Source organism: Vanessa tameamea, chromosome 11 (assembly GCF_037043105.1).
Source record: "Vanessa tameamea isolate UH-Manoa-2023 chromosome 11, ilVanTame1 primary haplotype, whole genome shotgun sequence".
Lineage (NCBI taxonomy): Eukaryota > Metazoa > Arthropoda > Insecta > Lepidoptera > Nymphalidae > Vanessa > Vanessa tameamea.
Window position 1 is genome coordinate 7,930,297 of NC_087319.1, and position 26,762 is coordinate 7,957,058.

General features: G+C 29.2%; 4 protein-coding genes across 6 annotated transcripts in view; 3 read left to right on the top strand and 1 right to left on the bottom strand.

Moving 5' to 3' along the window:
* The first annotated feature begins 2,767 nt into the window (after positions 1–2,767).
* Positions 2,768–5,806, top strand: LOC113402509 (uncharacterized). 3 transcript variants are annotated; one of them, XM_064216278.1, is made up of 6 exons: positions 2,768–2,923; positions 3,787–3,837; positions 4,266–4,352; positions 4,684–4,917; positions 5,072–5,119; positions 5,601–5,806. In XM_064216278.1, exons 1-5 carry the CDS (start codon positions 2,885–2,887, stop codon positions 5,099–5,101), a joined length of 441 nt encoding a protein of 146 aa, XP_064072348.1. In that variant the 5' UTR covers positions 2,768–2,884; the 3' UTR covers positions 5,102–5,119; positions 5,601–5,806. The 3 variants fall into 3 exon arrangements, with proteins under 3 accessions (XP_064072348.1, XP_026498574.1, XP_064072349.1); XM_026642789.2 differs by lacking the exon at positions 5,601–5,806 and having other exon boundaries at positions 5,072–5,204; XM_064216279.1 differs by lacking the exons at positions 4,266–4,352; positions 5,601–5,806 and having other exon boundaries at positions 5,072–5,204.
* A 2,478-nt stretch (positions 5,807–8,284) lies between these two features.
* Positions 8,285–11,536, top strand: LOC113402507 (uncharacterized). The gene is made up of 5 exons (XM_026642786.2): positions 8,285–8,395; positions 9,569–9,619; positions 10,091–10,201; positions 10,732–10,959; positions 11,280–11,536. The coding sequence occupies exons 1-5, from the start codon at positions 8,354–8,356 to the stop codon at positions 11,367–11,369; spliced, it is 522 nt and encodes a 173-aa protein (XP_026498571.2). The 5' UTR covers positions 8,285–8,353; the 3' UTR covers positions 11,370–11,536.
* A 1,318-nt stretch (positions 11,537–12,854) lies between these two features.
* LOC135193503 (uncharacterized) lies at positions 12,855–14,214 on the top strand. Its single transcript, XM_064216252.1, has 5 exons — positions 12,855–12,918; positions 13,198–13,263; positions 13,349–13,480; positions 13,625–13,858; positions 14,088–14,214. Exons 1-5 carry the CDS (start codon positions 12,883–12,885, stop codon positions 14,166–14,168), a joined length of 549 nt encoding a protein of 182 aa, XP_064072322.1. The 5' UTR covers positions 12,855–12,882; the 3' UTR covers positions 14,169–14,214.
* Positions 14,185–26,762, bottom strand: part of LOC113402488 (uncharacterized protein) — a 42,448-nt gene continuing 29,870 nt past the window's right edge. Inside the window, exons 2-4 of the mRNA XM_026642755.2 lie at positions 18,922–19,012; positions 15,521–18,554; positions 14,185–15,378 (exon numbers count right to left, since the gene is read on the bottom strand). Coding sequence (XP_026498540.2) covers positions 14,548–15,378; positions 15,521–18,554; positions 18,922–18,986 — 3,930 coding nt within the window. The 5' untranslated portion in view covers positions 18,987–19,012 and the 3' untranslated portion in view covers positions 14,185–14,547. The remainder of the gene's footprint in view (positions 15,379–15,520; positions 18,555–18,921; positions 19,013–26,762) is intronic.

Sequence of the window (26,762 nt, forward strand, 5' to 3'; positions counted from 1 at the left end):
TTTTTAGTTGCGAAAAAGAACTTAAAATGAAAGTGTCTATCCGTATATATTCATCAAGTCCTTTGCGTAAATAAAAACAAAGCATTAAGATAGCGTTGCTTGTCACATATCGTATAATGGGAAGAGTTCACGATGAGGAGTGATCCAATAGCATTCCGTGATAAGGGAGAAGGTGCACTGGTGAACTGGTTTTTAACGTGTTGTATAGCACTCGGCCTGTAGTCTTTTACATATATCCACCATGGGTATTTACTCACGTATATGTGAAGCATTAAAACATTTCTCATTACAAAAAGGGATGAAAAGAAGTAGTACGTTCGAGAAATTCAATATGTTGCATTAAGAAGCATTGTACACGTTACACGTTAATGGGCATCGCCCAGACAGATACCGACACATAGAATCAATGAACTTCTCATTAAACTTAAATGTTCTCATATCAATTACTTCTTCTAAGATTTCGCTTTAAACTTATAAAAATAACAACAAAATTCTTTTAATATAAGTGAATTTGTAATTAACCATTATGTTGTATTTTTAAATTAAAATTTAATGAAAATAGAAAATACATTATAGAATGCGTGCATCTTAACTGACGATTGCGGGTTCAAACTCAGGCAAGCACCACTGAATTTTCATCTACTTAATTTGTGCTAATAATTCATCTTTGAGCGGAGGCCAACGCCCAGTAGTGGGTCTCTATCAGCCTGTTACTTTTTATGTTTTTTTATGACTGTGAGGATGTGATGATTGCGGTCACGGCGATTAATCTCAAGGAAGACTAGTCAAGTAAGTAGGACATGTTATTGTGAGAATGTGTGTGTGCAAACATAAATGTACTTTCTTTTTTCTAACTCACATAATCCTTCTAGAAGGATCTGTGGCTTTACGTCCAGCCACACGATGACTAGATGACTACATCAATGAGGAAATCTTTGACTACCGTTTATGATTGTATAATTCAATATAAATATAATTATGATTGGCACTGTAATTATGAAAAAAAGGTTTATTATTATTTTGAAAACTTGTTTAACAAAAATCCTTTAAATGATATATTAAGTTGTATAACAGTATTTGTATAGTGAATACTTTTTATTCATAAGAAATAAACATAAAATCAATTATTTGTATGTAATGTCTCCAATAAAAGAAAATTTATAACACTACAAATTGCTTGTTACAACAGAACAGGTATTCGTACGAACCTTTACGTAAAATTACTACATTTACAAACAATCCAAACATTTCGTTTTATTTCAAAAAGAAAAATTGTTTACCTATAAACAAATATATCGCAACCTGGATATAGGAACTGTACTCAAACATTTCATTTATTTTTATAGACTTTAATTGATGTTCCTAATTGAATAGATTTTAATAAGTTAATACGATCATGCATTTCAAACATGTGATACGAAAATATTCTTGTTTTTTTTAAGTATTCGAGTATAAATCAAATTTATTAATAACACAATTAATAGTAACACATTTATTTAATAATGATACATACGGCAAAGAGGTACATAATTATTAGTTACTGTCACAAGATATCATACAAAATAGAAAATAACATCAGGGATTAAACGACAGTGACAGTGTATTGGCGAGCATCGACAGTCTGAAGAGTGCTTAATCTTACACGTATACAGAACCACTCTTTTATAGTCTAGCACAGCTTATGCATCGGTTAATATATTAGTAACTTATTATAAAGTTAATTTCACAAAAAAAAAAACAATAACCACATACATATAATTAAAGTAACAATTATTTTATTGATAATTTAGTTATAATAGAATCTCTTTTTATTACGATTAATGACTTTTTATCGTTTCAAATGAACGCAGATTATTTAAACAATGTCATTTTAAATGAAAACTTCTTAAAACGTATTTATATGTATACTTTCTATTTCAGCTAAACTTTGTAGACATTGTGGATGTCTACATATGTGAAGCTAATTTGATCCTAATTCAAACCGCATAAATAAAACAATCATTTTTTTATATATTCTTTTAAATTAAATTATGTAGGGAGGAATGTATATTTACATTGTAGACTGTTCATAACGTATTCATTATATTAATATTTTTATTTACATTATTTATATATATTAATCTACAATTATTATACCTCAAATACAAAATAGTTATCTTCAATTATAAGGTCATCCATCTACCAATTAGCAGAAATACGTATTTGTTTGTTGGCGATTTGGATATAGAGATACAATAAATCGGCTATCCTCTGGGAAATCTTTGGTTTTCACGAATAAATAGTCCTATATTTTTACCGACAGTACATGCAAGCATTTTTTAATCCGCCTCTCAATTTTCACGTGATTTAATATTATTACGAAACCTTTCGTAGGTTTTTAGAAAATATTTCACAAACGTGATCTTATTATGCCATCTTAATGTAATTATAATATATATTCATTTATATATATATATATATATATATATATATTGCTACGCAAATTTTACCTTAATTGTAGTTTTTTAATTAAACTTTGTTTTCTTTCTTAATAATACTTAATAATACGACTGGTTAATTAGCTTATGTTGAAATGAGTTAAAACCACAAAAAATGTATTTATACATATTTACCCTCATGATGATAGATATTCAAACAACACTTAATATGAACTTTATCAATATTTAATGAGACTAATTGATTTAATCATAAAAGTCATTTCATATGAAGTTCAACATTCGCGTCATTTCTCTTTACGTGACCCGTGACTTGGAGATAGCGATGGTTGTTTACAATCTCTTCGTATATATGTACACAATTGTGCAAATGTATTTTTTTTTTCCAGTTTATTTGCAAAGATCCCCGCGGTAACTTTGTTTATTGAAATACGGGGTGAACGTGAAAAATGTTTCGATTGCTCACTTCGGTAACATTATTTGTTTTGGTAAGTAGTCAAACTGAGATTTTTATCAAAATCTAATATATTTTTCTATGCTTATATATTTGCAAGTATGTGATGCTCGTTTTTAAAGTTATAGTTATCTTACAACAGTTATAATGTTTATTATTAATATGTTCTAATCATATCAAATCATTTACGTATTATTTTCGGGGATTGTATTCCTGTGTTATTATTGGTGCTGTACAAATTAATATTACCAATAAGTGTACATATTCATTGTTTTTTCGTAAAATTACCAATATAAATTAAGCATGTGTCCTATTTTTTTAAAATTAATTTAAAATAAGACAAACGATAACATCATTCCTTGTGATAACATTGTGGAAACCAAATTATTAAATTATAATTATTCGTTACAGACTTCATTTATATCTGCGAATTTATATAAAGTTTATTTTATTAAATCACTAACAAATTAGACGCATTAATTTAACAGGTATAACATTTATGATGAAATAGTGTTTCACATACAGAATATGTAAATTATTAATATGCTTATATATTTCAATTTGTACAAAAGGTTAACTAACAGGTTTCTTGCTGGTTCTTTAAAGTATAATCTATATTTCCAACAAGGGGTAACTTAATTTTTCAAAAGTTGATGACTTTAGTAAGCTGTTACTTGTAATATTGGATTACTACCGCTTACGGTATACTGAAATAAGAATAATCATGACAGGAATAGAAATAAAACTATTATAAAAATAGCTAGATATGGAAATTAAAATATTGTATTACTTGTGTATCCATTGTAATAAACGACTGACTGAACTTGGAAATGAAACTTGTGAATTATTTATGAAAAAAGGTTATTTATTTTTCACACAAATCATTTTAATTTTCAGAGTGTAAATGGAGATTTCTTGACACAAGAGAGAACTAGAGGAGCCACTCTTGTAAGTAATACTCACATATATGACAACTACAAATATCATATAAACGCTGTTATGATTGCAGTGAAAGCACATACTACAGGCAACAGAATATACTACGGGATAAAAATATTCTGATTCCAATGTGCATACATAATACTATACTTTATCTTTAATTTTTAAACAGATAAACTGTTATTATTTATTATTTTCGACTGTTTCGGGAAACAAGCGTTTAAAAAAACAAGTTAGTCTCGAAAAATTTTAGATTGTCATATTATAGAGGCTGACGAATACGACCTACAAAACTGAATTCAAAATAAACAGAAATGGTTTTAAAATAAATACGATTAATATTTTCCAATTTAACCCAATTTGAATAAATAATTGTTATTAAATAATTTTAAACATTATTCCTACCATTGCCATTATTCATAATTCTACGTTTTCAGAAACCCATATCAGCATGTTGTGATATTCCCGAATTAGGAGAACAGAAATATTTAACTGAATGCTCCAACCCAAAACTGCCGGGTCCAGTAAGGAATTAATTTTAATATTTTCATAATAATTTTAAATTAAGAATCATTATAAGATAATTTTGTATATTTTATGAAAAATATTTAACACCTTTTTCCTATCAGAAGCTTATCCGAAGTTGTAGAATAGTAAATTAAAAATATTCTGTAAAAAGAAACTCGTGAATCTTAACCGAAGATTGTTGATTGTTTGGTCATTCAGGCAAGAACCGCTCTGATTTTTTATATGGTCAATTAGTGTTTGTAATTCAGCTGATTAAAATAAGAAAAATGTTATGAAATCGGTATATAGCTATTATATTTTAGTCACAAAAAATAATTTAACTTTCAGTGTAACGATGTCCAATGCGTGTTTGAAAAGTCCGGTTTCCTTGTAGACAAGCATACTTTGAACAAAGAGGTATATAGGGCACATCTCAGGCAGTGGCTTGAAGGACACAAAGGTTGGGAAGATGCTATAGAAAAAGCCATCAAAGACTGTGTTGACAAAGACCTCAGGCAATACCTAGATTATCCCTGCAGAGCCTACGACGTTTTTACTTGCACAGGAATTGCTATGTTAAAGGTATTATTTGCACAATACAAGTAGTACTAATGGATATTTAGTATTTGATTAATTTTGACAGTTATTACAGTAAATAAAATAGTGTAAGAAAAACATATACATGTCTCTATGTTCCTTATATATATTGATACATATGTCTTTCTTTTTCTTGCAGAAATGCCCGAAAGACGCGTGGAAGTGCTAAATACCAGAAAACAAACAGGTATATCACAAGTAAATAATTTAAAATAAAACAAAATGTGTCAACGATTTACTGATAACCTTTTTAAATAAATATTTGAATAATATGGGACCGTTGTTTTAATTTTATTACAACAGATTTAAATTATAATAAGTAATATTAGTGACAGTAAATTAATAATTTGTTTGTTTGAGGTTGAAATATGCTATCTCATGTAGCAACTTTAAATAGAAAATTAATCGTCATATCGTCATCTACCCTCTTTTCGTCGTTTACGTACAAGGGAGACAAATATTAGTATTTGTAGATTGTTTTCACATAGCATCATATATCACAGACACTTATATACGTATAAATACCATATTATAACTAGATTTATGTCAAAGTCAAAGTCAAAAATCTTATTCAATATAGAAGTATTACATCTGCTTATTGATAGTGAAAAATATTCTTCAAATTATATAACACATAAATGTGAAAGCTTTTTTTTTTTTCTTACCAGAACAACCTCAAATAATGAAGGACCCGAGGCCAGTGTGAAGAAAATTATGCCGATAGTTCAACGTACCTATTGTTGGCCACCATATCCAAGGTCTAACCCTGAGTCAACAGGCATGACGTCTTGACATCCGACAATCATTACATGCTTATTACGTCTTGTAAATATTTAACCACAGACAACAATTAATTCATGAACAATGAGTGAGACTTTATGAGTGAGTTTTAACTGATTAGAAACTGATTTTAGGCAGAATAATTTAACCATTTGATCGATTCAAGAACCAAATAATATAAAAACATTGTTTTTAAATATGTATGTTGTAATTTGTATCACGTAGTACAGTAACACGTAGTTTAGTTTATTTCATTTTCAATTTAATTTATGTGCATTTAATCTATGTGTTTATTCATTTTTACTCGTATTTATTTAAATCATAACAATTTTATATTCAATTTCTGTTTTTCAAATGGACGAACACACCAATATGAGTTCGACAGTGTCATTTTAACTTCGGAACAACCTTTCAAATAATATTTTATTTTTGTATTATTGTTTTATACTATAAAAACAAGCCTTTTAACCATAATGTGTCACCCAATAACAAATAAATAATAATAACACTGTGCCTAAGTACCACTTATTTACACCTGTAACGATAATGACGCTCGAGTAAATTAAAGCATATAACCTTTCCATGTGAAATAGTTATGCTGCCATTAAATGTACATATGGAAGCAATCGGAAGTGAGAAATATATATAATTATCATGATAATGTGTTTTTATTTTTTAGAGCAAAAAATAACTTTATTTTGTAATGTTATATAATGATCCCAATGCAACATTATTTAGTATTTTAGTAATTAATATTATAGTCTTGTAAACACTGTGCATTAATTTATAAAGTAATTTGTAGGTATTTCGAGTGTTTATTACAAACATAAAATGGGTATTGCAAAACGGTTAAAATTTTTTGTTCATCAAATTTTTATTCATTAAAGTTAAAGATAAGTTGCTATTATGATTAAGCTTTTGAAATGAATTTTATATTTTTACTCAAGCGCTAAACTAATTACTCAATAATTGGGATAATAATGGCAAAATGAAGGGCAAAATTATTAAAATATACTAACTTGAACTAGATTTTTTTCCCAAAAATTCATAGTCTTTTTTACACAAATAATACTTTTTCCATAACTAAATTGTTAGTATTAAATAGTAGATGATTAAATATTATGAATAAAAATAAAATGGGAACCCATTTTAACAATTCAATATAATTTGCTACGAATAAAAATGTCCTAAATGTAACAATGTATACGTTTTCGTCTCACAAATCATATTTCATAGAATATAAGAATATGCATTCAAATTAACAGATATGTACATCGACGCATAGCGATGTAATCTGATCCTAAGATTAAAAATATGAGTTCACAGTTATAAAAAATAAAATAAAAAACCGGCAAGTGCGAATCCGATTCGTACACTGAGGGTTCCGTACTACCACAAAATACTGAAAAGTTTACTGGTTTTAGATTTTCACCAATAGGTAATTACGCTACAATCCATTACTTCTTGTCGTCATGTCATGATTCTAGGTCAAAATAAAGGAAATTACAAGTTTTGATTCTCTATGCGAAATATATGGGAAATATACCTTTCGATTCGACGAATCTTTTGATTGCGTAGACTTAAAGGTTCGATTTTTTTACAGCTCCAAGGGACTGCAGACCTCAATATTAATTTCTGAGAAAAAGGGTTCTGATGGACGGACAGACAGACAAACAAGACTAACTGATGGGCAGACAGAAAACGAAATAATCTTATAAGAGTTTTGTTAAAGAGAAGGTATTCATTGTCGATTTCTCTGTAGACATTTATGATATCTATAAATTTCATTTAACAAAGTAAAAGTACAACATTTTCAGGTTTTAAAAATATGCACCGTTAAAAAAAAGCCGCTGTAAGCCGTTCATTTTATTATAATATTATAAGCTTAGTAATTTAGTACTGTTATTTCTTTTTTTAATCGCTAGTGGTGGTAGCAGCCATAATCACGGAAGATAGAGACACGAAGGAAATTGATCGATACGGCTTTAGTTACATATATTTCCTTGTTGATTTTAGGCGAATGTGATATTTATTTAGGACAAAAGACGAGTACCAAGGTTCATTTTCGTCCGTAGACACTGGACCAAGTAGAGAAATACACCGTTCTGGCGCTGCCAACAGTGGCATCTTAGAGGCTGTACCTGTAATTATCCTATACATACAAATACTATAATAAAAAGTATTACTTTTAAACGGTAATAAGTATAACTAATGAGTGAGTCTATCCTACCCGGTGTAAAGATCTGAAAAATATCTCCAATTAACAATAAATAATAAATCTGAATTTCTTATCAATCGTTATCATCGAATAGGAACTATTGCGCTATTTTATGTAAATAACACATCATAAAGATTATGTTTTAATATTGAAGTTATCGTTAGATATCTTATCCTTTGTGTATTCCAAAATTTTTATAATTTAGTATTAAGACCGTACAAATATTTTTAAGAATTAAATATCGTAATGTCATTATTTTATTGAAATGATTATCTCATGCAACTTCAGATACATGTACAAGAAATAATCTTTGACATGTGACACCTTGGTGGTTTCCCGTGGCACACAATAGCCGAACATAATTGTTTGGTATAAAACCTAGCACACAAATTCTATATCATCACTGTTGATTCACCATCAATCATGTTTCGTATTTCAAGCTTCTGTCTCCTGATTGTCCTTCAGGTAATATACAAATATATACTTATATTATTTTACAACCAATTATAAAGTATCATTATTCGTTTATGCTTGCTATTTTGCTTTGTTTTCTCAGATGGATTTCTATTTTTTGCATTAGTTATTAGAGATGTTTTTTTTGTGAATTATTAAATTACTAGTTGTCGCCTGCGGCTTCGCTCGCAGTTTAGGGGCTGGTCATCAGGTGTTAGGCATAAAAAGTAACATATGACCTTCCTAGGAGGTCAAGTTTGTGTCATACCAAATATCATCAAATTCGGTTCAGTGGTCGGTACAGACATTGAGAAAGACAGAGTTACTTTCGCGTTTAAAATATTAGTATAGATAATTTATAAATACTTTTTATCTCTGAAGACCAAAATGCGACTCAAGCATATACAAGCCCAGGTTCCTTTCTATATTGATCCTTGCATAATACCATATATTTTGAGATCAAATTGAAACGTAATCATTTTTATTTGCACGAGACGGTCCTGCTTATGGTTATTAAAGAGACTTATTTTACATGAAGTATAAAAATATACACATGTATTTATATATTCATAAATATTTTTATAAAATAATATTTAAAAAAAAATGCTAAATGAAACAGCAATTTTTCTTATAACTATGCGAGGATTTATAATCAAAGTGTATTAGATATTAAAAACAATTCAATGTTGTATTGGTGTACAATAATAGTGTTTAAATAATATACAATTATTATATTTATTTAATGCAACGTAATAATAACTAATCTTTAGGCTATTTGGTCTTGGAGAAGAATGCTTTTCCAGGCCGAAGCGAAAGTGCTATGTGTACCAACTTCAGGCAATTTAAAACAAAATATGTTATATTACCGCCTAATGTATTAATACCTTGTACTGATTTTTTTAATGTATTAAAAAAGAGCATTCGATCGCCACTCAGGGAGGTTTTCTTTTTGGCGCGACGTTTGGATGCTTCAGATATACAATTTCTGAGTCATAGAAAATGTGTCGTTTTATGTGCTTTCGTTATAAATATTATTTTTTTAAAGTAATTAATGTAATTGTTGTTTGTTATAAGATCAGATTGTTATTAGATTATTCTTTTTAAAAATTCGTTTTCACTTCTGGTTATAATTTATTTTGTTTTATTTCATATAATCCGTAAAACGATTTTTTTTCTATATTAAAGGTAGTGACCTCAGAGCCGCCTCCTCCTCATTGTAGAGTCATTCCCCGAGTGGTAAGTACACACTAATTATATTGAACATCTTTATATTTAACAGATAAACATAAGTTTTCTCTCATGTTATTTTTAATGTCGGTTGATGGAAGGTTTCCTTACGAAGTATTCCTTGACCGATTCACAGATAAATACAAGTACAGCGCTTAAAATTTTTCATATATTTCATCAACAATATTTTAACTCCAAAATATTTTAAAGGTCAAATATAATGTACTAAAATATCATTTACACAACTTGAAAAAGGAAACGTTCTCGTATTGACTTTTTTTACTATACCTAATCAGTTAACTCCGGATTCGGTAATCACCAAAGCAATTTAATGAAAATCTATTTACTTATATATATGAACATTGACACCAAAAAGTAACTGAATTGAAATTGAATAAATAACTAAAATTATAAATTAAGTATTAAACATGAGTGTACCCTATATATACCCTGTATATAAATGCAAACATTTTTTTACAGGAAAATCCTACAAAATGCTGTAATTTCCCAAAAATATTTAAGGAAGAGGACTTCAAAGATTGTGATATAGAATTACCAAACGAAAACAGTTCTAGACCGGGCCCTCCAGATGTAAGTTATATGATTAATACTGATACCGCCATCTGGTGACAACTTTGTTAACTGCTAAGGAAGATGACGCACTACAATTATTTAATATAATACTTATTCTTTTATAATTACTCTTTGGTTAGTCTCAAAAATTAATGATTTATTTTTATTATCTTTTATCAAATCTATATTTTGATTATTTGTAGTTATCCATACTATTGATTCTTTTGTAAAACTGCACATTTTACTATTCACTGATTTGTTATATACCTTTTCTCTTACATACATATAAGTCACAAAATTAGCACATGCAGTATATATGTCTTTATAAATAGAAAATGGCTGGCATGCTTCGCCATATCTTTCTATTTCTTAGTAAAAGTTATTTTAAGACTACCGTAGCTCCATCTATTATACGCTGATGGTACTATGTCAAAATTGTGTTTGTACAAGCAACTGGTCGAAGCCATCAATGCATGAAAGCAAAAATTACAAACATAAACATGGACTGATTTTGAAATATCACAATTATCATGTCAATTTTTTTCTAGTGCTCCAAGCAGATATGTTTATTGAAAAAATACAATCTCATGAAAGATGACACCGAGGTAGATAAGGATGCAGTGACCGAATTTCTGGATAAGTTCGTTGAATCTTATCCCGAATTCAAGGCTGGTGTCGAAAAGGCCAAGGAATTTTGTATTAAAAATGATTTGCCCGAACCAAAACTGTGTCAACCTACAAAGATTGTATTTTGCATTAGGAATGTAATATTTATGGTAAGTTAATTAATTTATTTTATTCATTAGCTTAAAGATATTATAATTAAAAAAATATATTATTATTCTTCTGATTTTTATAAGAGAAAATTCATTCCTATGGTTTGTGATTCATGTGTGTGTTTAATGTATGTATGTAGGTATTTTTATTCATAAGAAAACATTGAGTATCACATATCAATGTCATGTTAACCGTTTTTATTACAAAAAATACATGTACGTTATATTTGTCTAAGAACGTCAGAGAGTATCAATGGAGAAAAATGTAATCACCACAAATACATTTTCAATAAATATAATATATAATACTTTTCTTCCAGGAATGTCCGAAATGGGAAGACGTTGATGACTGTAAGAAAATAAAAGATTACGTTGAAGAGTGTAAAAAATATTTCGAAAAAACTAATTAACATATTGTCAACGTTATGTAAAATACTAATATTTGTTGTTTGATTTTTTGTAAATAATAATTATATTATTAATGCGCATATTACTCATATTACTATCAATTATATTTACTCAATTCACTTATTTTAAAACATATTTACGTTTTAAATAATAAATAAAATTAATAAAATGAAGTTTTTTATGTGTACATTTATTAATTTATTGACAAAGCACTCGGAAAGATGCTCGGAAGCAAATTTAACTCTACCCTATTATGATATATGGGCTGATACGGCTATACGCGATTAAAAAAATACATCTTACAAAACGTTACTTGCTTTTAACAGGTTAAAGTAAAAAGACAGAAAAACGTACACATTCACATACACTTAAGCATATTGTGTATATGATCATACACCGATAAGAGTTAATTCATTAACATGCAACACTGCATTTCAGTATAAAGGCAAAAAGTACATACGTCACGAGGTAGGAAATAAATCCAAATTATTCTATTATTAATAATTAGTTAAATTAAAATGTAGAGAAATATTCCCTAACTTTTTTATTTAATTTGACTGATTAATAAATAGTTAGGCTCTTTAACTCTATTTCGAATCCGGGTTCTAAAACAAAAACATGGATCACTCAGAGTTTATGAAGTTTATGCGATAAATCAGCATAACATAAAGATACAGATTGTTTTGTTCTAAGATTAAAAATAATGCAAAAAGAGTATATGAGACTCGAGTAATAAATGCTTTAATTGGTGGTAGGGCTTTGTGTAAAGTTATTATTTATTATTGTATTTATATTTCTTTAGGTCGGTTTCAATCTAGCTGGTGTGAATAACGATAATATTCATGCCACGACCTTACCTTCTGCCATGTCCTCGGTTAATAACGTATTCACTTTTGTTGTGGAACAAAAAGATTCTAATGATTTTTTTCCTGTAATTAAATGTTAACGATGAAATTCCGATAATGATCGGGATGGCATTTCATTTAGCCTTATTAAAAGGTACTCACAAACTCTATCCCCTGCCATATCTTTAATAAATGCTTCTATTTTATATTTCCAAGATCACTAAAGAAGCTATTAGTAATCTTCATCCTTTTGCAATTTTAAAGGCATTGACAAATGTTCTGGAACGATTCGCGTATAATTGACTTGTCTGATATATTGAATATTGACTTATCTGATATATAATATCATGTCATTTATTCCCAATAAGTTGGTTAAATAAAAATAAATGAACATCACATTTCGCCGATAAGCTAACTCTAACAGAATGCAGTATATGAGATCTTAGTTTTCCTAGACCTTCGTACATGTGTGACATTTAAGAGGTATGTGTACTAATGTGAGTGGTGTGGTCTTACGAGTAAAATTTAAATGTCAACTCAATATTTTGTAAAACTTCAAAACGTTTGTTAAACATCGATCACACCTTCCTTTGTTGTTTCAAACTACACAGTAAACATAATCAGTCTTTTGCTATAATTCGTCGCTATAGGTGGGTTTAGAAAAAAAGATATGAAATTGTTGTATCTTTGTGCTATATTTTACTATGTATCCTTTATTTGAATTTTCTTATGTAGTTGGGCTTGTTGATAAGTTATTATTCAATGAATTTTCGATATTAGCAGAATACACATTATGTGTATAATTGGTTGGATAATCGTTATTGATCGATATCGATAGTTGTTAAGCAAAATTATTCAACTTTTTTACTGGAACAAAACGAAAAAGCTTACATACAAAAAATATATTTGATCAGTCTTTCGATGAATGTATCTAGATAAATATGTATAAATGTCTTAATAATTTCAATTAACCACAAATTTTAAGGCAAAAGGGCAATTTGAACCGATGAAGATAAAGCCAGAAAAATGTTATGGCACTGACGAACTGATGGTAAACATTGATGTAATTATTTTGTGAAAAAATATTCATACATAAACTAAAAAATTTAATTTATCATATTTATGAAAAATTATAGGACAGAAAATGTTGTATCTTTCCGCCTTTTTTCAAACGGGAGGTGGCTAGAGCATGCGGTGCTATTTTTGCACTGGTATTTATAGATAAAGAATATAATGTCACAGGAATGAGAAGAGAAGCCATAAAAAAAGTAAGTTAAAGTTACCATATAATTTCAACTAATGCGATGGAAATGGTGACTGTGATCAATTACAAAATATTTAATAGCAAATACTTTTCATTATAAATAGTTCAAACGCAAGCGTAACAGATAATCCTCAATTTTCATTTCCAGTGTGAACATTGGCGGTGTATTTTAAGTAAGTATAATCTTTTAGATGCAGATGACTTCGTAAATAATGAAAAATATTATACCCACCTCGACAAGTGGGTGAATCTTAATCAAGAATTTAGTAACGTTATGACCAGTGCCAAAGTGTATTGCAGAGAAGAAAATAGGCTTCAAATGCCATTGAATGTTTGTGAATTTTTTGATTTTCAAATTTGTATCAGAAACTATATAACTGTGGTAAGTCTTAATAAGTTAATTTCATTAAGTCTATTTAATGACTATTTCACTAAAATAATCTAATTTAAAAATTGATATGTAACATCTTTCGTCTCGCTTTCCTGCGATATTTAGTAATGATTTCATGAAATGTGTAAAGGTAAGCCAGGGAAGCGCGTTCTATTTAATGTAAATCTTGCTTATTACCAAGGTGACATGTGAGATGTAAGGCGCATTTTTTTATTTTCAGAGCTGTCCAAAAATAATAAAAACTGAAAAATGCTATGAGTGGAAAGAATTTTACGAAGAATGTAGAGAATACTTCATATAATTAATTAAACAAAGACTTTTATTATTTTATTTTATTCTAAAACTGCATCTATAATGACAATGAAATGAAATTAGTTATTAAAATGTACTACTACTTCATTAATTACAATATTTTACTTATAATATACATGATTTCATTTGCATCATCTTATAACTACACACATTTCATTTAGAATTAGTATAGAGGTAAGAACTTACGTACATAATAATGTACAAGTTACCTCTATTCCAATAAACCATAATACTGTCACATAAATGTTAATACAGTGAATAATTCCATACACATACGTCATACATATATCACACTCACCATTATACCTCATCACTTTCCTTTTAGGAATATAGTAAATTAAACTAAACTAGCAGTCTTTTCTAAACCTTCAAGGTAGAAGCCTTGGATTATATCTACCAACATAAAGAATCATGCCTGAGGGGTTGTGTCGTACAAAGAAGAGGAAAGGCCTATCGAATTTTAAACGAGCTGGTTGAGAATTTCTCGCAGGGAGTCTTGCTTGCCTTGGTCGAAGGTGTAACGGCAAGTGCATAGCGTCACCTACATCATGGGGATCATGGAAAGCCCGTTGATAATCTCGTGGTTCATCCCATCCAGTAAGCCACCTGGAAGTTCTATGTTTATGTGATAGATCTAATGTTTCAGGGTATTCTTCTATATGATGCTGTTCTCCAATAACACCTTCACCACACGTGACAAAAGATGTCAATTGTATCATATCAGACACATAAAGATCCTTCGATGGTCCGTTCATTCCACCTAAATCGGCGTGATCTGCATCAAATAATTCTTTCAAGCCCATTTTACGTAATGTAGAGGAAACATTAAAAATTGATTTGTGGGACAATCTTGGGATTTGCAGTTCTAAGCCATTTCGTGGTAAAAGAGTTCTTAATAATTGATTCCATGCCGGTGTACTTAGATCAGAGTCTAGAAATCGTTTTTCAAGGTTTTCTAAATCTTCCGCATGTACAACGTTTCCTTGTTGGCCGGGCATTAAAAAAAGTGTGCTAACAATAGAATTTGTATTGCCTAGTGCAGCAGCTGTGGCATCTAAAACTGGATCGTAGCCGGCAAGGAAATTACTCTTAAAGACGACAGCTGGTACCGGAACCAAACGCCTCTGACGCACATTTGGTGATACTACGAAATACATCTCGCCATCTCTTCCTTCCACAGATGATCCACTGCAGTCAGTCTGGAAAGTGAAAAAAAAATGAATCAGAAAATGCAATAATCTAATGACTATTATAATTTTTAATACTTTTTAAATTATTTATTTTTTATTAAATATCTTCAATAACATTATCATAAAATAGAAACTAAAAAAACATTCTCACATGAAAAATGTTAGCCGAAAATGCTGCCAGTGGAGGATGCATAGTTATACTGTTGGATTTCATATATTCGGCAATTTTACCCCATGTATATCTTTTCACAAGTAGATTAGTTCTTCTCCTTATAATGTCACTAATTAACTTGAAATTTATTTCTTCAACATGACCATTATAAAAGTGTTGCGCTCTTTCTTTATAAAATGTTAAAATTTTGCCTTTAGTTCTTTCACTATAGAGCTCTCTTATAAATGCTGATACAGATACTCCAGATGCAGAAGTAGTTTCGATGGAGTCAGATATATTTTTTAGTGTAAAATGTGGATTGAATGTAACCATATCATCTAACTTAAGAACTTCATTCATTTCACCTGAAGTTGCTCCTTTTGCTCCCATAAACATCATTGCTAACATTGACGTTATAGAATAAGGAGAAAAAACAATGCTTCGTTTTTTGTCTATATTTTCAGTTATGACATTCCAATATCTAAACGCTAATTCATTGCAAAGCTCCGTGAATTGTAGTACGTCTTCACCTAAGTCCTTAGTCGTTACTTCTAGCCCCTGATTTTCCTTAGGAAACTCTAAAATAATGCCCTTATCATTACTCTCGGGTATGTAAAAACCTTCAACTTTGTGTTTATCTTTACTTACATCATAAACTTTTGGTGGTGTAACAGTTGATATTAATTTCCAGGAGTTATTCCTTTCATTTGCTAACTCTTTTTCGTCAATATTTACTTTTTGTATTTTCTTTTTGAATTCATCAAATTTTGGTATTTCTATTCCCAATTTCTGAAATTTATTGTTAACCTTATTATTTTGTTGAGTAGTTGTGATGTCTGGCAAGACTGACGTCACAATATTGCTTTCAGTAGACAAATTAATAAGCGTAGATGACTCGATCTTATCCGCTGCCTTAATACTTTCTGAGTTCATATCCACCTTCTTTTTTTCTTCAGAATAGGTCAAGTTATTATGATTAACGTGTATATTCATTATACTACTACGGTTTCCTATATTACTGGGATTCAAATTATTAGAATGTAGAACATTTTTTATTCTACTGATATTTTCATTCATTGTATTTTTTGATGTATCGTTTTCTATAACAATATTTTCGTCTTTAAATTCTTTTATTACGTTGGTTTTCTCATCGCTATTTTTCTTAAGGGGAAGAGCAGTAGTGTGTGACGGAAGTATTGTAGTATCAATAACTAAATTCGTAGTTGTGGTGTCAATACTCAACGAATCATGAGTCAAGTATAAGTTCTCCTCCGTTCCTTTAATACTTTCATCTGACTTTGTATTATTTTCATAAGAAGCTATTGATGTTGGAGCCGGACCTTCATTTACTACTTGAGATATTAAATCATCTACTGAACCTGTGAGAATAAGATCCATCATAGGAGTGTTAGTTGTACTTAATATTGCAGTCGTGCTTGGGGGTAAAGATGTAGTCTGCACTTCTTTGATATCCAAAACTGTTTCTTTAGTATTTTCATTTTTTATGTGTGGGTCAATGGTAGATATTTTTACAAAATTATCAGATTCTTTAGTATGGTTTGCTTTGATTTCATTTTCATTTGCATTTTCAATAGGTATTTCAATTTCTATGTTCTCCTTGCTCTCTATATCAATATTGTTTATTTTTGTAGTATCTAATAAACTATTGGAAGTAGGTATAGGGGCGTAATTGTTGCCAAGATCAGAGGCTATTTGACTTATACTCTGAGCCACATCAAATAATGGTAAAGAAGTCTGACTTTCTATATCTTCACTTTCATCTGCTTGTGTTTGGCTACTTACGTTTACATTGCTTTCAATTTGATTGTTTTGTGGCGATATTAATTCTGTTGTTGATGTTGTTGTTAAAGGTGAAACGGATTGTGTTGTATTGATCGTTAAAATATTTTCATATTCTTTGTCATTATTTTTTAATGGCGAGGGTAATATTGTGCTTGATTGAATGTTTGTTATATTTTCATGTGAAAATACTGTTTGCTTATTGTTTAACAGATTTGTTGTTGTTTCAATGTATGCCGTTGTGGAAACAGGCGAAAAAGTACTTATTTTCTCATATTGGACTGGCTTTGCTGTTAAGTTTCCAATAGAAATATTGTTCTCATTTATATTAGCAGTATTTGAAAACTGCTGTGTTGAATGCGATGAATAGATTTTGTTAGTTGTAGATACTATAGACTTTGTTGTTGTTGTAGATGTAGGTCGCACAGTAGTTGTTGAACTTGTTGATTTTGGCCAATTTGTTGTTGTTCTAACTATTGGCTTACTTGTTGTTTTTCTAACAGGCTGTTTAGTCGTAGTTGTAGTTACCTTTAAAGTTGTACTGAAAGGCTTAGATGTAGTAGTAGTGGTAGTAGTTGTTGTAGGTAATTCAGTTGTAGTACTCGTAGAGAGAGAAACTTCAATTAACGGTTTTGCAGTAATATCATTATTTTTGTCCTTAATTTCGGGCGTTGAAACACTGGGTATTTCATTACTTTCTTTACTTTGCGAATTTTCATAGTCCATATTTAAGTTATCTATATCGATAGTGTCTGTCTCAGGTGTAATAAATGAACCCGACGTTTTATCTGGCACTATATCTACACCTGTGTTGCCAAATATCGAAGGTAAGATCAGACTCCAAGAATCTGAAACATCTGGAGTATCGAATGTTGGTTGTACGTTTGGCTTATTTTTATGCGCTTCCATTTGAGATTTCAAAACATTTTGAACATTAGTAACTACACTGTGTACTTTCGTGTGTGACGGTTGGCTAAAGTTGAAGGCTATCGTGGGTTGATTGTCATTAGCGAAAGTAACTAATCCGTCTGTCTCTTCTCCTGCTGCTACTATAGCCTGTATTTCTTCTAAAGTCATTAATCTTTTAACAAGTTCACCAGACTCATCAAAGGTATAAAATTCATATCTATCTGGCGTAAGCAAATTTACTGGACTTCCCACTGTTGCTGGTACACTTGACGGTGGCGGAAGACTGTTGCCAACGGCATCAGCTACGTATGGTAATTTCGTTCGCCTGAAACGTAAAAAAATATGCTTCTTCAATATTTATTTAAATTATATTCATTTTGTTTATAATTGGCAATTGAATGAAATCTTAATCTACTTTATTTTATATTCGTCAAGTTAATCAATCTATATGACTTTATAAATATATAAGCATCCCTCTTATATTTTTTATCAAGTATCACAAGCAGCATGAATATTTTTATTAATATAAAAACATTCAAAGCATACGACATAGCGTACATTTTGAAAAAAGAGATAAAAAATAATAATTATCACTTAGCCAATATGTGTCTGAAACCTGAAATACATTTCGACGTATTTCACAATTTTAAAAGAAGTATCAAGTTTTAAGAATCTTTTGTCATATAAATTACCTGTTTTGATTGTTATCGGCAAACGCGCACGTCGCGGTGATGAGTACGCACAGAGTGAAGTGCATCCTGCCACTCGCACTCCCCACTGAAACTGTTAATATAATACTTTGTAACAATAATAATAATAATGTACAAAAGGATAAGGCTGTATGTGATTGTATATATCATTACAACAATTTATTATGGTATACATATATTTCTCGAATGTGGAACGAGAAAAACAAACGAAGTACTCATTTTAAAATAAGTTTCTGTTATTTTGTGCGAACAACAAAGATTGAATGCGCTAAGACAGTATATAAAATATAATTATTTTATGAAAAAAAGCATGAAGTTTTTGCGGACGACAAGTGACTAGTCAAGTCTGATGACGACTCGAGGCGTTTGAATTATTGTGCTCCTGTCAGATGCGTATCAGGTAGACAGACAGAGACAAGAATGAAAACGTATTCTTGCGTGTCCACATGAACAGACAGAAACGTATTATTAAATAACTCGTTCATGTACCTAGGCACGGTATATAAAGTGACTTGGGGTAAGATCGGCAATGGGGTAAGTGTACCGATTTTTTCGCTAATTCGATCACTTTTTATATTTTGTTCTCCAGTCAATAGAAGTCAGTTGTATTAGCTTGTATTATCAGGAAAATAAAATCAAAGGTGCTCGAATCAATCGAAAATTCGATTGTTACAATCTTAGCACATTGCCGATCTCTATAAACTCATCCTATTATAAAAAGTAAAATTACAATGGGCATGAAAACTTAAAGACGACATTATAATACGTATATTTTAAGCTTGTGGCGCTTGTGCTTTAAGTATTGTGACAAGGTTCTTTCATTTAATGCCAATAAATTTGATAAGACTTATAGGTTAATAACTGGGTAAACAGATTTAGATTTACGAAACGTGATAAAACGATCATTAAGATTTTTATATCAAATTAAACTTATGCAGATTTTCATAACGTGAGACCATCCATTGGATAACATAAATAGTGCGATAATCGCAGTTGACTTCCATAAACAAAAAACGAACTGTAAAATTAAAAACCTGCTAAACAAGTAAAACCACGGTCATTGTCGCACAAACTTGAACTACAAGTTATGGCTCGAGAGCAAATAGCCGTAAAGTTTATCGCGCACTAGCGATTATTTGTCACAGTGACATTTTTATCGCTGTTTCTTCGTACATAAATTTTATGACTGCTCTAAACGTTTATAGATAATTTATTCTACCTTAAATACGTTATCGTTTCTCTTTGATGAAAAATCACCAGTGTGCGCGTGACAGAGTTAATGTTTTGTTTTGCACCAACATGCTATCGTTTCTTTGAATGAGTAATTATTAATGAAGTCTCAAGAAAAGTCATTGGCCTTTTATAATTTTATTTTTTAAATAAAATCTATGACCACGATAAAACATAATTAAATAAACTTTAATAGGCTACTACTAGAGTTTTATTTTATAAATATAAATTAATTAAATTACAAATTATAAAACAACAATTTTCGGTCATGTATATCACATAGATATTGTAATTATTTATGTAAATACGAGTAAACTGTGTGTATAATCTTTTTTTTAACGTACAAACTACATATTTTATTTTATGTTATATATATGGTATGCAATATTGAATTAATTAATCAATATCTTAACTATACAAAAATAGTAAACTTAATATTCGCACTTAAAAAAATCCAATTGGACGCTCCGGACCTAAAATATTATAAATTTGTCAAAATCGGACAGATAACAATAAATTTACAAACGGGAAATTAAAAATGTCAAACGCAAATAATAAATCTAAGCACCTAGGTATTATTTAAGGGTACAGAGACATGTACATAAAACTTCGAACGCGTGACCGGTTGTGTTTTAAGGGGACTACATGAGCTAAATGCAAGTTTTATAATGCAAAAAAGTATAAGATCCGATGCAGTAAACCAAATGAAAAAAATATATGATAATCTTCAGGATACATGCTAGTTATTTGCTATTTTGAAAACATGATGTAATTAATTTGGTACGATAGAAAAAAATCACAAAGTTACCTCTAAAAAAATCTTTTAATAAATAAAAACTATACTTATATACATTTAATAATTCTGGTTTTTTGTCAGATTATTCTACAAGCAATATATTATTTAACCTCTGCGTCACTTTTTTAATAACTTCAATAGATTTTTTTTAAATCAGATATTCTTATTTTCGAACAAAATTCGTACGCATGTGTGCGTAAACGCCGTGTACAGACATTGCCGGCCGAGGCCTGATGCTATATAGATGTGTCGATCTTTTCGTTACGAGCCTCATTACGTAACGAAATATTTTTTTGTAATTTTAATTGTAAATTCATTGTTTCATGTTTTCTTATAATAAATATTATTCTTTCTTGTAGATAAATATATTAAGTTAAAATAATGTAGTAGTAATTAGGCATTTGTTTTTTATTATATTATTTGTCATAAATTTTAATTGTGTAAATATGGGAAATGAAGTGAAACGCGTGAGGAAAACTAAAAAACGTTTATATAAATTAAGCGCCGAACATACTTATGAACGATATTAAAAGGTAAGAGTATTTTTTTAGTAAACATATTTTTTTTTTATAAATTATGAATATTGAAAACATCTATTAGAAAAAATGTGCAATCAGTTCGCATAGAATCAGATTTTTCGAGCTGTTCTTCAAATATTATGATAGAGTATTTGGTGAAAGTAAGGATAAAATCAATTGAGAGTGACTACGTTCGATCCCCATGATCTCGAAGCAATTTGATATTTTTCATTAAAAGTACTATGGGGCATATTTAGATACATATTTTTTAAATACATAATTTTATAATTAATAAAAATATAATTACTAACATATATTTATTTTTTACAGAATAAAGAAAGTCGAAAACAATAACACGGAAGCTATTTATATTGCGTAAGAGTTTAATTTTATCGATTTTGTTTATAATAGGAATTAAAGTTATGTATGAACTAATTTTAATAATAAAAAAAATAATGTAATTGTTGTGAACCAGAGAACTAGAATATTTAGAAGTGTCATTTGTACGTAATTCAAAAATTGTAATTTTTAGTAACGTCCGCCATATTAGATTGAAAATGGAAGCAATTCATGAATCGTGGATTGTCATCGAGACTAAATATGTGTGCCAACTTTCAGCTCCATAGCTTCAATGGAAGTAGGTGTAATATTGATTGCAAGATTTCAGGACATACGTACATACATTCATACATACAAGTATAATAAAATAAAATATTTTAATAAAAAAATTAACACTAAATGTTTTTTTTTTGTAGTACCAAATCCAAATATTTTAAGTTTAATTAAATCAGTTTTATTATTTAATCATTTTCGAATAACAGTCCAAAGCAAAACAAATAATTCTAATATCCTATCTGTTTTTATGAGATTTATAATTAAACCTAGTATGATTAACCTAGTTAACCAATGATTCAACCAAATCGACTTGACGACATTTTTTTCTTTTAAATATTTAGATGTTTTTGTTTTAATTGAATTTTTTTTTTCTTTGTGAACCGATATTAATAAAACGAACAAACACTACGCTATAGGTTACCCCACGGTTACTACACTACAGGTTTCGAACACTTACGATTTTATTATATAAATAGATTATCAAACTTTTATAAAAATATTAAAAATTGGTATGTTTTAATATTTAGTATAAGAACTAATTGTGGTAGGTATAATAATATAAATAAAAGAAAAAAAGGTTAAAACTAACTGTCTATTTTATTGTGTACAAAATATAAATAAAAATATTGTAAGTTTAATTGAATCAGTTTTTTTTATAATCATTCGTTAACATCGAAAGAAATAAAAACAATTCTGTTGTCCTATCTATTTTTTATGAGATTTATGATTGATCTTACTTCGCTCGGTTTGGCGCCATCTATTAGAATATTTGGGCGTAACCTCGTTACCTCGCTTAACCCTTAGTTCACGGGCTTGCCGTTTTTGTCGATTTTGTAAGTGTGTGCGTGCAATTCTCAAGGGCACTTAGCTCTTGTAGTCCCCTTAACTAGTTGTTTGCAAACGATCTGGGACACTTGACACTTGGTCTGTGTTACAAGGCACAACAGTATCTGCCTAAGTTGAATATATACTGAGCTTTAATTTAATAGTATAATAAACCAAAGTCATAAAGCCCAGACAGTTCAATAGAATATTAATCTTAACCGAAAATCTCTTCCGGACAAACACCAATGATAGATTAAATTATTGAATAATTCATAATTAAGGTGACAGCGCTTTTGACATATTAACAAAAAGATCGTGCGTATCGTTTCGCACTTACTAGTATTGTATCGATTGTGTCAGAAGTTATTTGCAACCGAAACTACGTCGATAAGCTAAATATACAAATCAAGACAGCTTTAAAGCTCTGCAAATACTTCTAGTTTTATTAAATGTATAAGTAAGCGAACAAATTTAAAGAGGCAAACAATGTAATGTCATACTAACGCGTTTATAAAACCAGAAATTAATGTTAAATCCACTTATCAAGTGTTATTTCTTTATGTATTATAACAAAATTTTTTTAAAAAAAGCGAACGTATAGTGATAATGGATTTAACCAATTTCAATGCAATCGGTTTAGATAATGAATACTCATAAACAATGTCTAAATTAAATTAAGACTCGGCTCGTCAATTTTAATTATTTAATGGCGCTAACGCTATTATTAATTATTAAGACGGTCAAGTTCGTGGGTTATATGTCATATAAGAAACAGGTTAAATATAATATAAGAGCAATTAAAATAGTAAAAGAATAAGTCATCAAAAATAAAACCTTCTTTCTAAGCTAAATGATAATATGAATGGCTGCCTGAACGGCACATCACGCTCTGATGGGCAGCGACAATCTGGTCCGTTAGGATGATGGGCCGTGAGATTCTGCATAAGTGAGTGCTACCACGTTATGTAACTAACGAGACTTGGAGACTAATGTAAAAATAATCTTTAAAAACTAATGAAACATGGAAGATTTTAAGTAACAATTGATATCTGGTTTTCTATTTCAATTGTTGTGTTTTTGACCTCTATATAATAGTAACGTTTATATTACAAAGCAGAAAAATACAGTGAATTAGATAAATGGATTATCCGAGTATTTATGAACTTTATTGCCCATCCCTGTCTTTAATTAGATAAAACTACTCCGTTCTTTAACGCGATGTGAATAAATATTTTTACTATTTGTAAAGGATATACCACATATACAACGATCGAAAATCAAACGAATCAAAATTCGTAATGTAAGTTTATCTTCTATTTTAGTTGCTTCTTTTCTTTGTAAAACAACAATTTATTTATTTATTTAAAACGATTTTATCTATTTATTATTATTACATGACATATTAATAATAAGTATATAATTGTAGATAGTTATAGAACTAAATATCTAATTACATTCTAACCTTATCTGCCAACAAAATATAAACTAACCGAACGTTCTTACTATCTCATCGTAGATGCAGTCGTGATAACCGAACCCGATGATTATCTTAACAAAGTATCGAGTCCTTGACACTATTCAGAGCGATCCATACGGAACCTGTTATAAAGTATTAAAACTCCAAAATTCCGCTTGCCGGTCTGGTCACTGAAAGTAAACGCGGAGGTAACGGTACAAGAAGGCTTCGTGACAACAAAGGTCGACGAACTATCTTCAACGTATTGTTTGCGGAAAAATGTGTTTCTTTATATCACGCGATTTAGTAAAGCTAGAAAAAGAATTCGAATCTTGACTTTCATTTGTAAATTTGTAAAAACTTTAAAGATGATATTCTAAGAAGCGTTCAAAAACTCTACTTTTAATACTAAATGTAGCTCGGTGTAATTCACAATTGAAGTTCCATCTAGATGGATGCAGCATCTAGCGGCTTCAGATTAACTTTTTTCATTGTTTATCTAATACATATATACTTTACTTTTGAAAATGTTAGGACGCATAGTTTTAGCACAAGATAATATTAGATAATAGAAAATATTAAAGCTAAAAAATACATAGCTATCAAAACTTATTAGTGATTTACATATTACATATGTTTAAAGTCGAATAACCTAGTATGGACCTACATTTAAACAAAAGACAAAACTTGGCCGTACGAACGTAATTTTAACACGCCTTACAATAATAAACCAACTTCATGCGAATCCTTTTATCAGTAGTGCTTAGTAGTGAATGGAATGCTATAATAATTAAATTGCTTTGAAATATATGTGTAAGGCGGTCCTAACTGACGGACGGTCAACGAAAAGCTTAAACTATAATATTTAAAACCTGGAGAAGATCTTCATTTGTTATTTATAGAAGATCTGAGAAAAGATTTTGTAGAGTATTGATTTTAATCCAATTAATATTTTTTTAGGATAACAAGGTAATTTTTTTTTATGATAATGTACATTTTTTGGCATTGGTAAATGTCTCGACACGTTAATGGAAATTTCGTCTCGATTTTTTTATGAAAAGGCACAATTACGTTTTCTACAACTTAGAAGATGGAGCTAGTTATTTATAATTAGATTGCTTCGTTTTAAGCTCTACAATGTTTTCATGAAGGCAAAATATACGTTGAAATTTATACTATAAAGTGATATAAAATTTATCACTATTCATAAGTAACGGGCAATATGCTTATAAAATTAAAGATTCAATTTTAAATCGAGCCCCTCTTAATTATATTCCGCTTGTTTACGATTAATATGTATTATGAGCGTGAATTTAATACATAAAATTTGACTATGTAAAACTATGTAAAGTAATCAATTCTATTTTTACTATTTAGTTAAAGCTTGTTATTAATTAATTAATTAAATGTAATATAAATGATGAGTGGATGTAATTGTTATGTTTCTATTGCTTATTTGATTGATTTAAATAATTTTTATATAACCTTTTTTCTTGTTTCGTGATTTAATATATTTGTATACATTATATGAATTTGTTTATAAAATATTTAAATATAGTCATGAAAATATGTATGTATATTATTATTTTTTGTACTTTATCTAAATTTTGTTTGGAAGAGATCACTGTCTTAGACCCAGGTTTTTATATTCGTCATTTTTAAATATTATGTTCCTTCTTAACTTTATTTACGATCTATTATTTATTGTTGTATATCTGTGTCTGTATAATGTACACGGTACTAAGCATGTCAAAAATAAAAGATATTATACTTTTTCGTACCACTTAATGTTCTCATATAAATGGAATGTATGGAAGATTATATCAATACTAAAATTATTTCATCCATATCCTGTTTAATAACATTTTTTATACCAATATAAGATACTGAATATTTTTCGAACGAACTATAAAATTGTTCAAAACTAACATTATAAGAGCAACGTACTCATTTCTACTCTCGTATTTACTTTGAAGTTTCAATAAATCTATAGAACACTTGTGGTTTCTCCGTAAATTTAAAATAGAATATGCGTCGGTTTGTGTTCTTTTCATTTGGATTTCAAATTCGATCTAAAAATTTGCAAGTTTTTGCATTAGGTAGCTTAAAATTAATTCATTTTATAATAATTATTATAATACTATTGTTAATAAGAAGTAGATAGCAAGTTATGTATAGGTTTTTCATAATTTTATATATGATAAGAATTTATTAATGTTAGTAAGGTGACAAAATCGTGCTTATTGAAAATAATTATATCAAATACATGTCTATTAACTATTATAACTTTAATATTATTTATTATTTTATCTCCTTGTTGTTATTAAGAAACACTGTGCTGTGAATCCTCTGAATTATAGAAAATAATGCGCGAAATCTTTAT

Bases quoted from the DNA above. Each gene is read 5' to 3' on its own strand.
- LOC113402509 (XM_064216278.1), top strand. From the start codon at position 2,885: ATGTTTCGATTGCTCACTTCGGTAACATTATTTGTTTTG. The intron at 2,924-3,786 runs GTAAGTAGTCAA...TTTAATTTTCAG, and splicing joins CGGTAACATTATTTGTTTTG to AGTGTAAATGGAGATTTCTT. The intron at 3,838-4,265 runs GTAAGTAATACT...CTACGTTTTCAG, and splicing joins GAACTAGAGGAGCCACTCTT to AAACCCATATCAGCATGTTG.
- LOC113402507 (XM_026642786.2), top strand. From the start codon at position 8,354: ATGTTTCGTATTTCAAGCTTCTGTCTCCTGATTGTCCTTCAG. The intron at 9,620-10,090 runs GTAAGTACACAC...ATTTTTTTACAG, and splicing joins GTAGAGTCATTCCCCGAGTG to GAAAATCCTACAAAATGCTG. The intron at 10,960-11,279 runs GTAAGTTAATTA...CTTTTCTTCCAG, and splicing joins TTAGGAATGTAATATTTATG to GAATGTCCGAAATGGGAAGA.
- LOC135193503 (XM_064216252.1), top strand. From the start codon at position 12,883: ATGAAATTGTTGTATCTTTGTGCTATATTTTACTAT. The intron at 12,919-13,197 runs GTATCCTTTATT...ACAAATTTTAAG, and splicing joins TTTGTGCTATATTTTACTAT to GCAAAAGGGCAATTTGAACC. The intron at 13,481-13,624 runs GTAAGTTAAAGT...TTTCATTTCCAG, and splicing joins GAAGAGAAGCCATAAAAAAA to TGTGAACATTGGCGGTGTAT.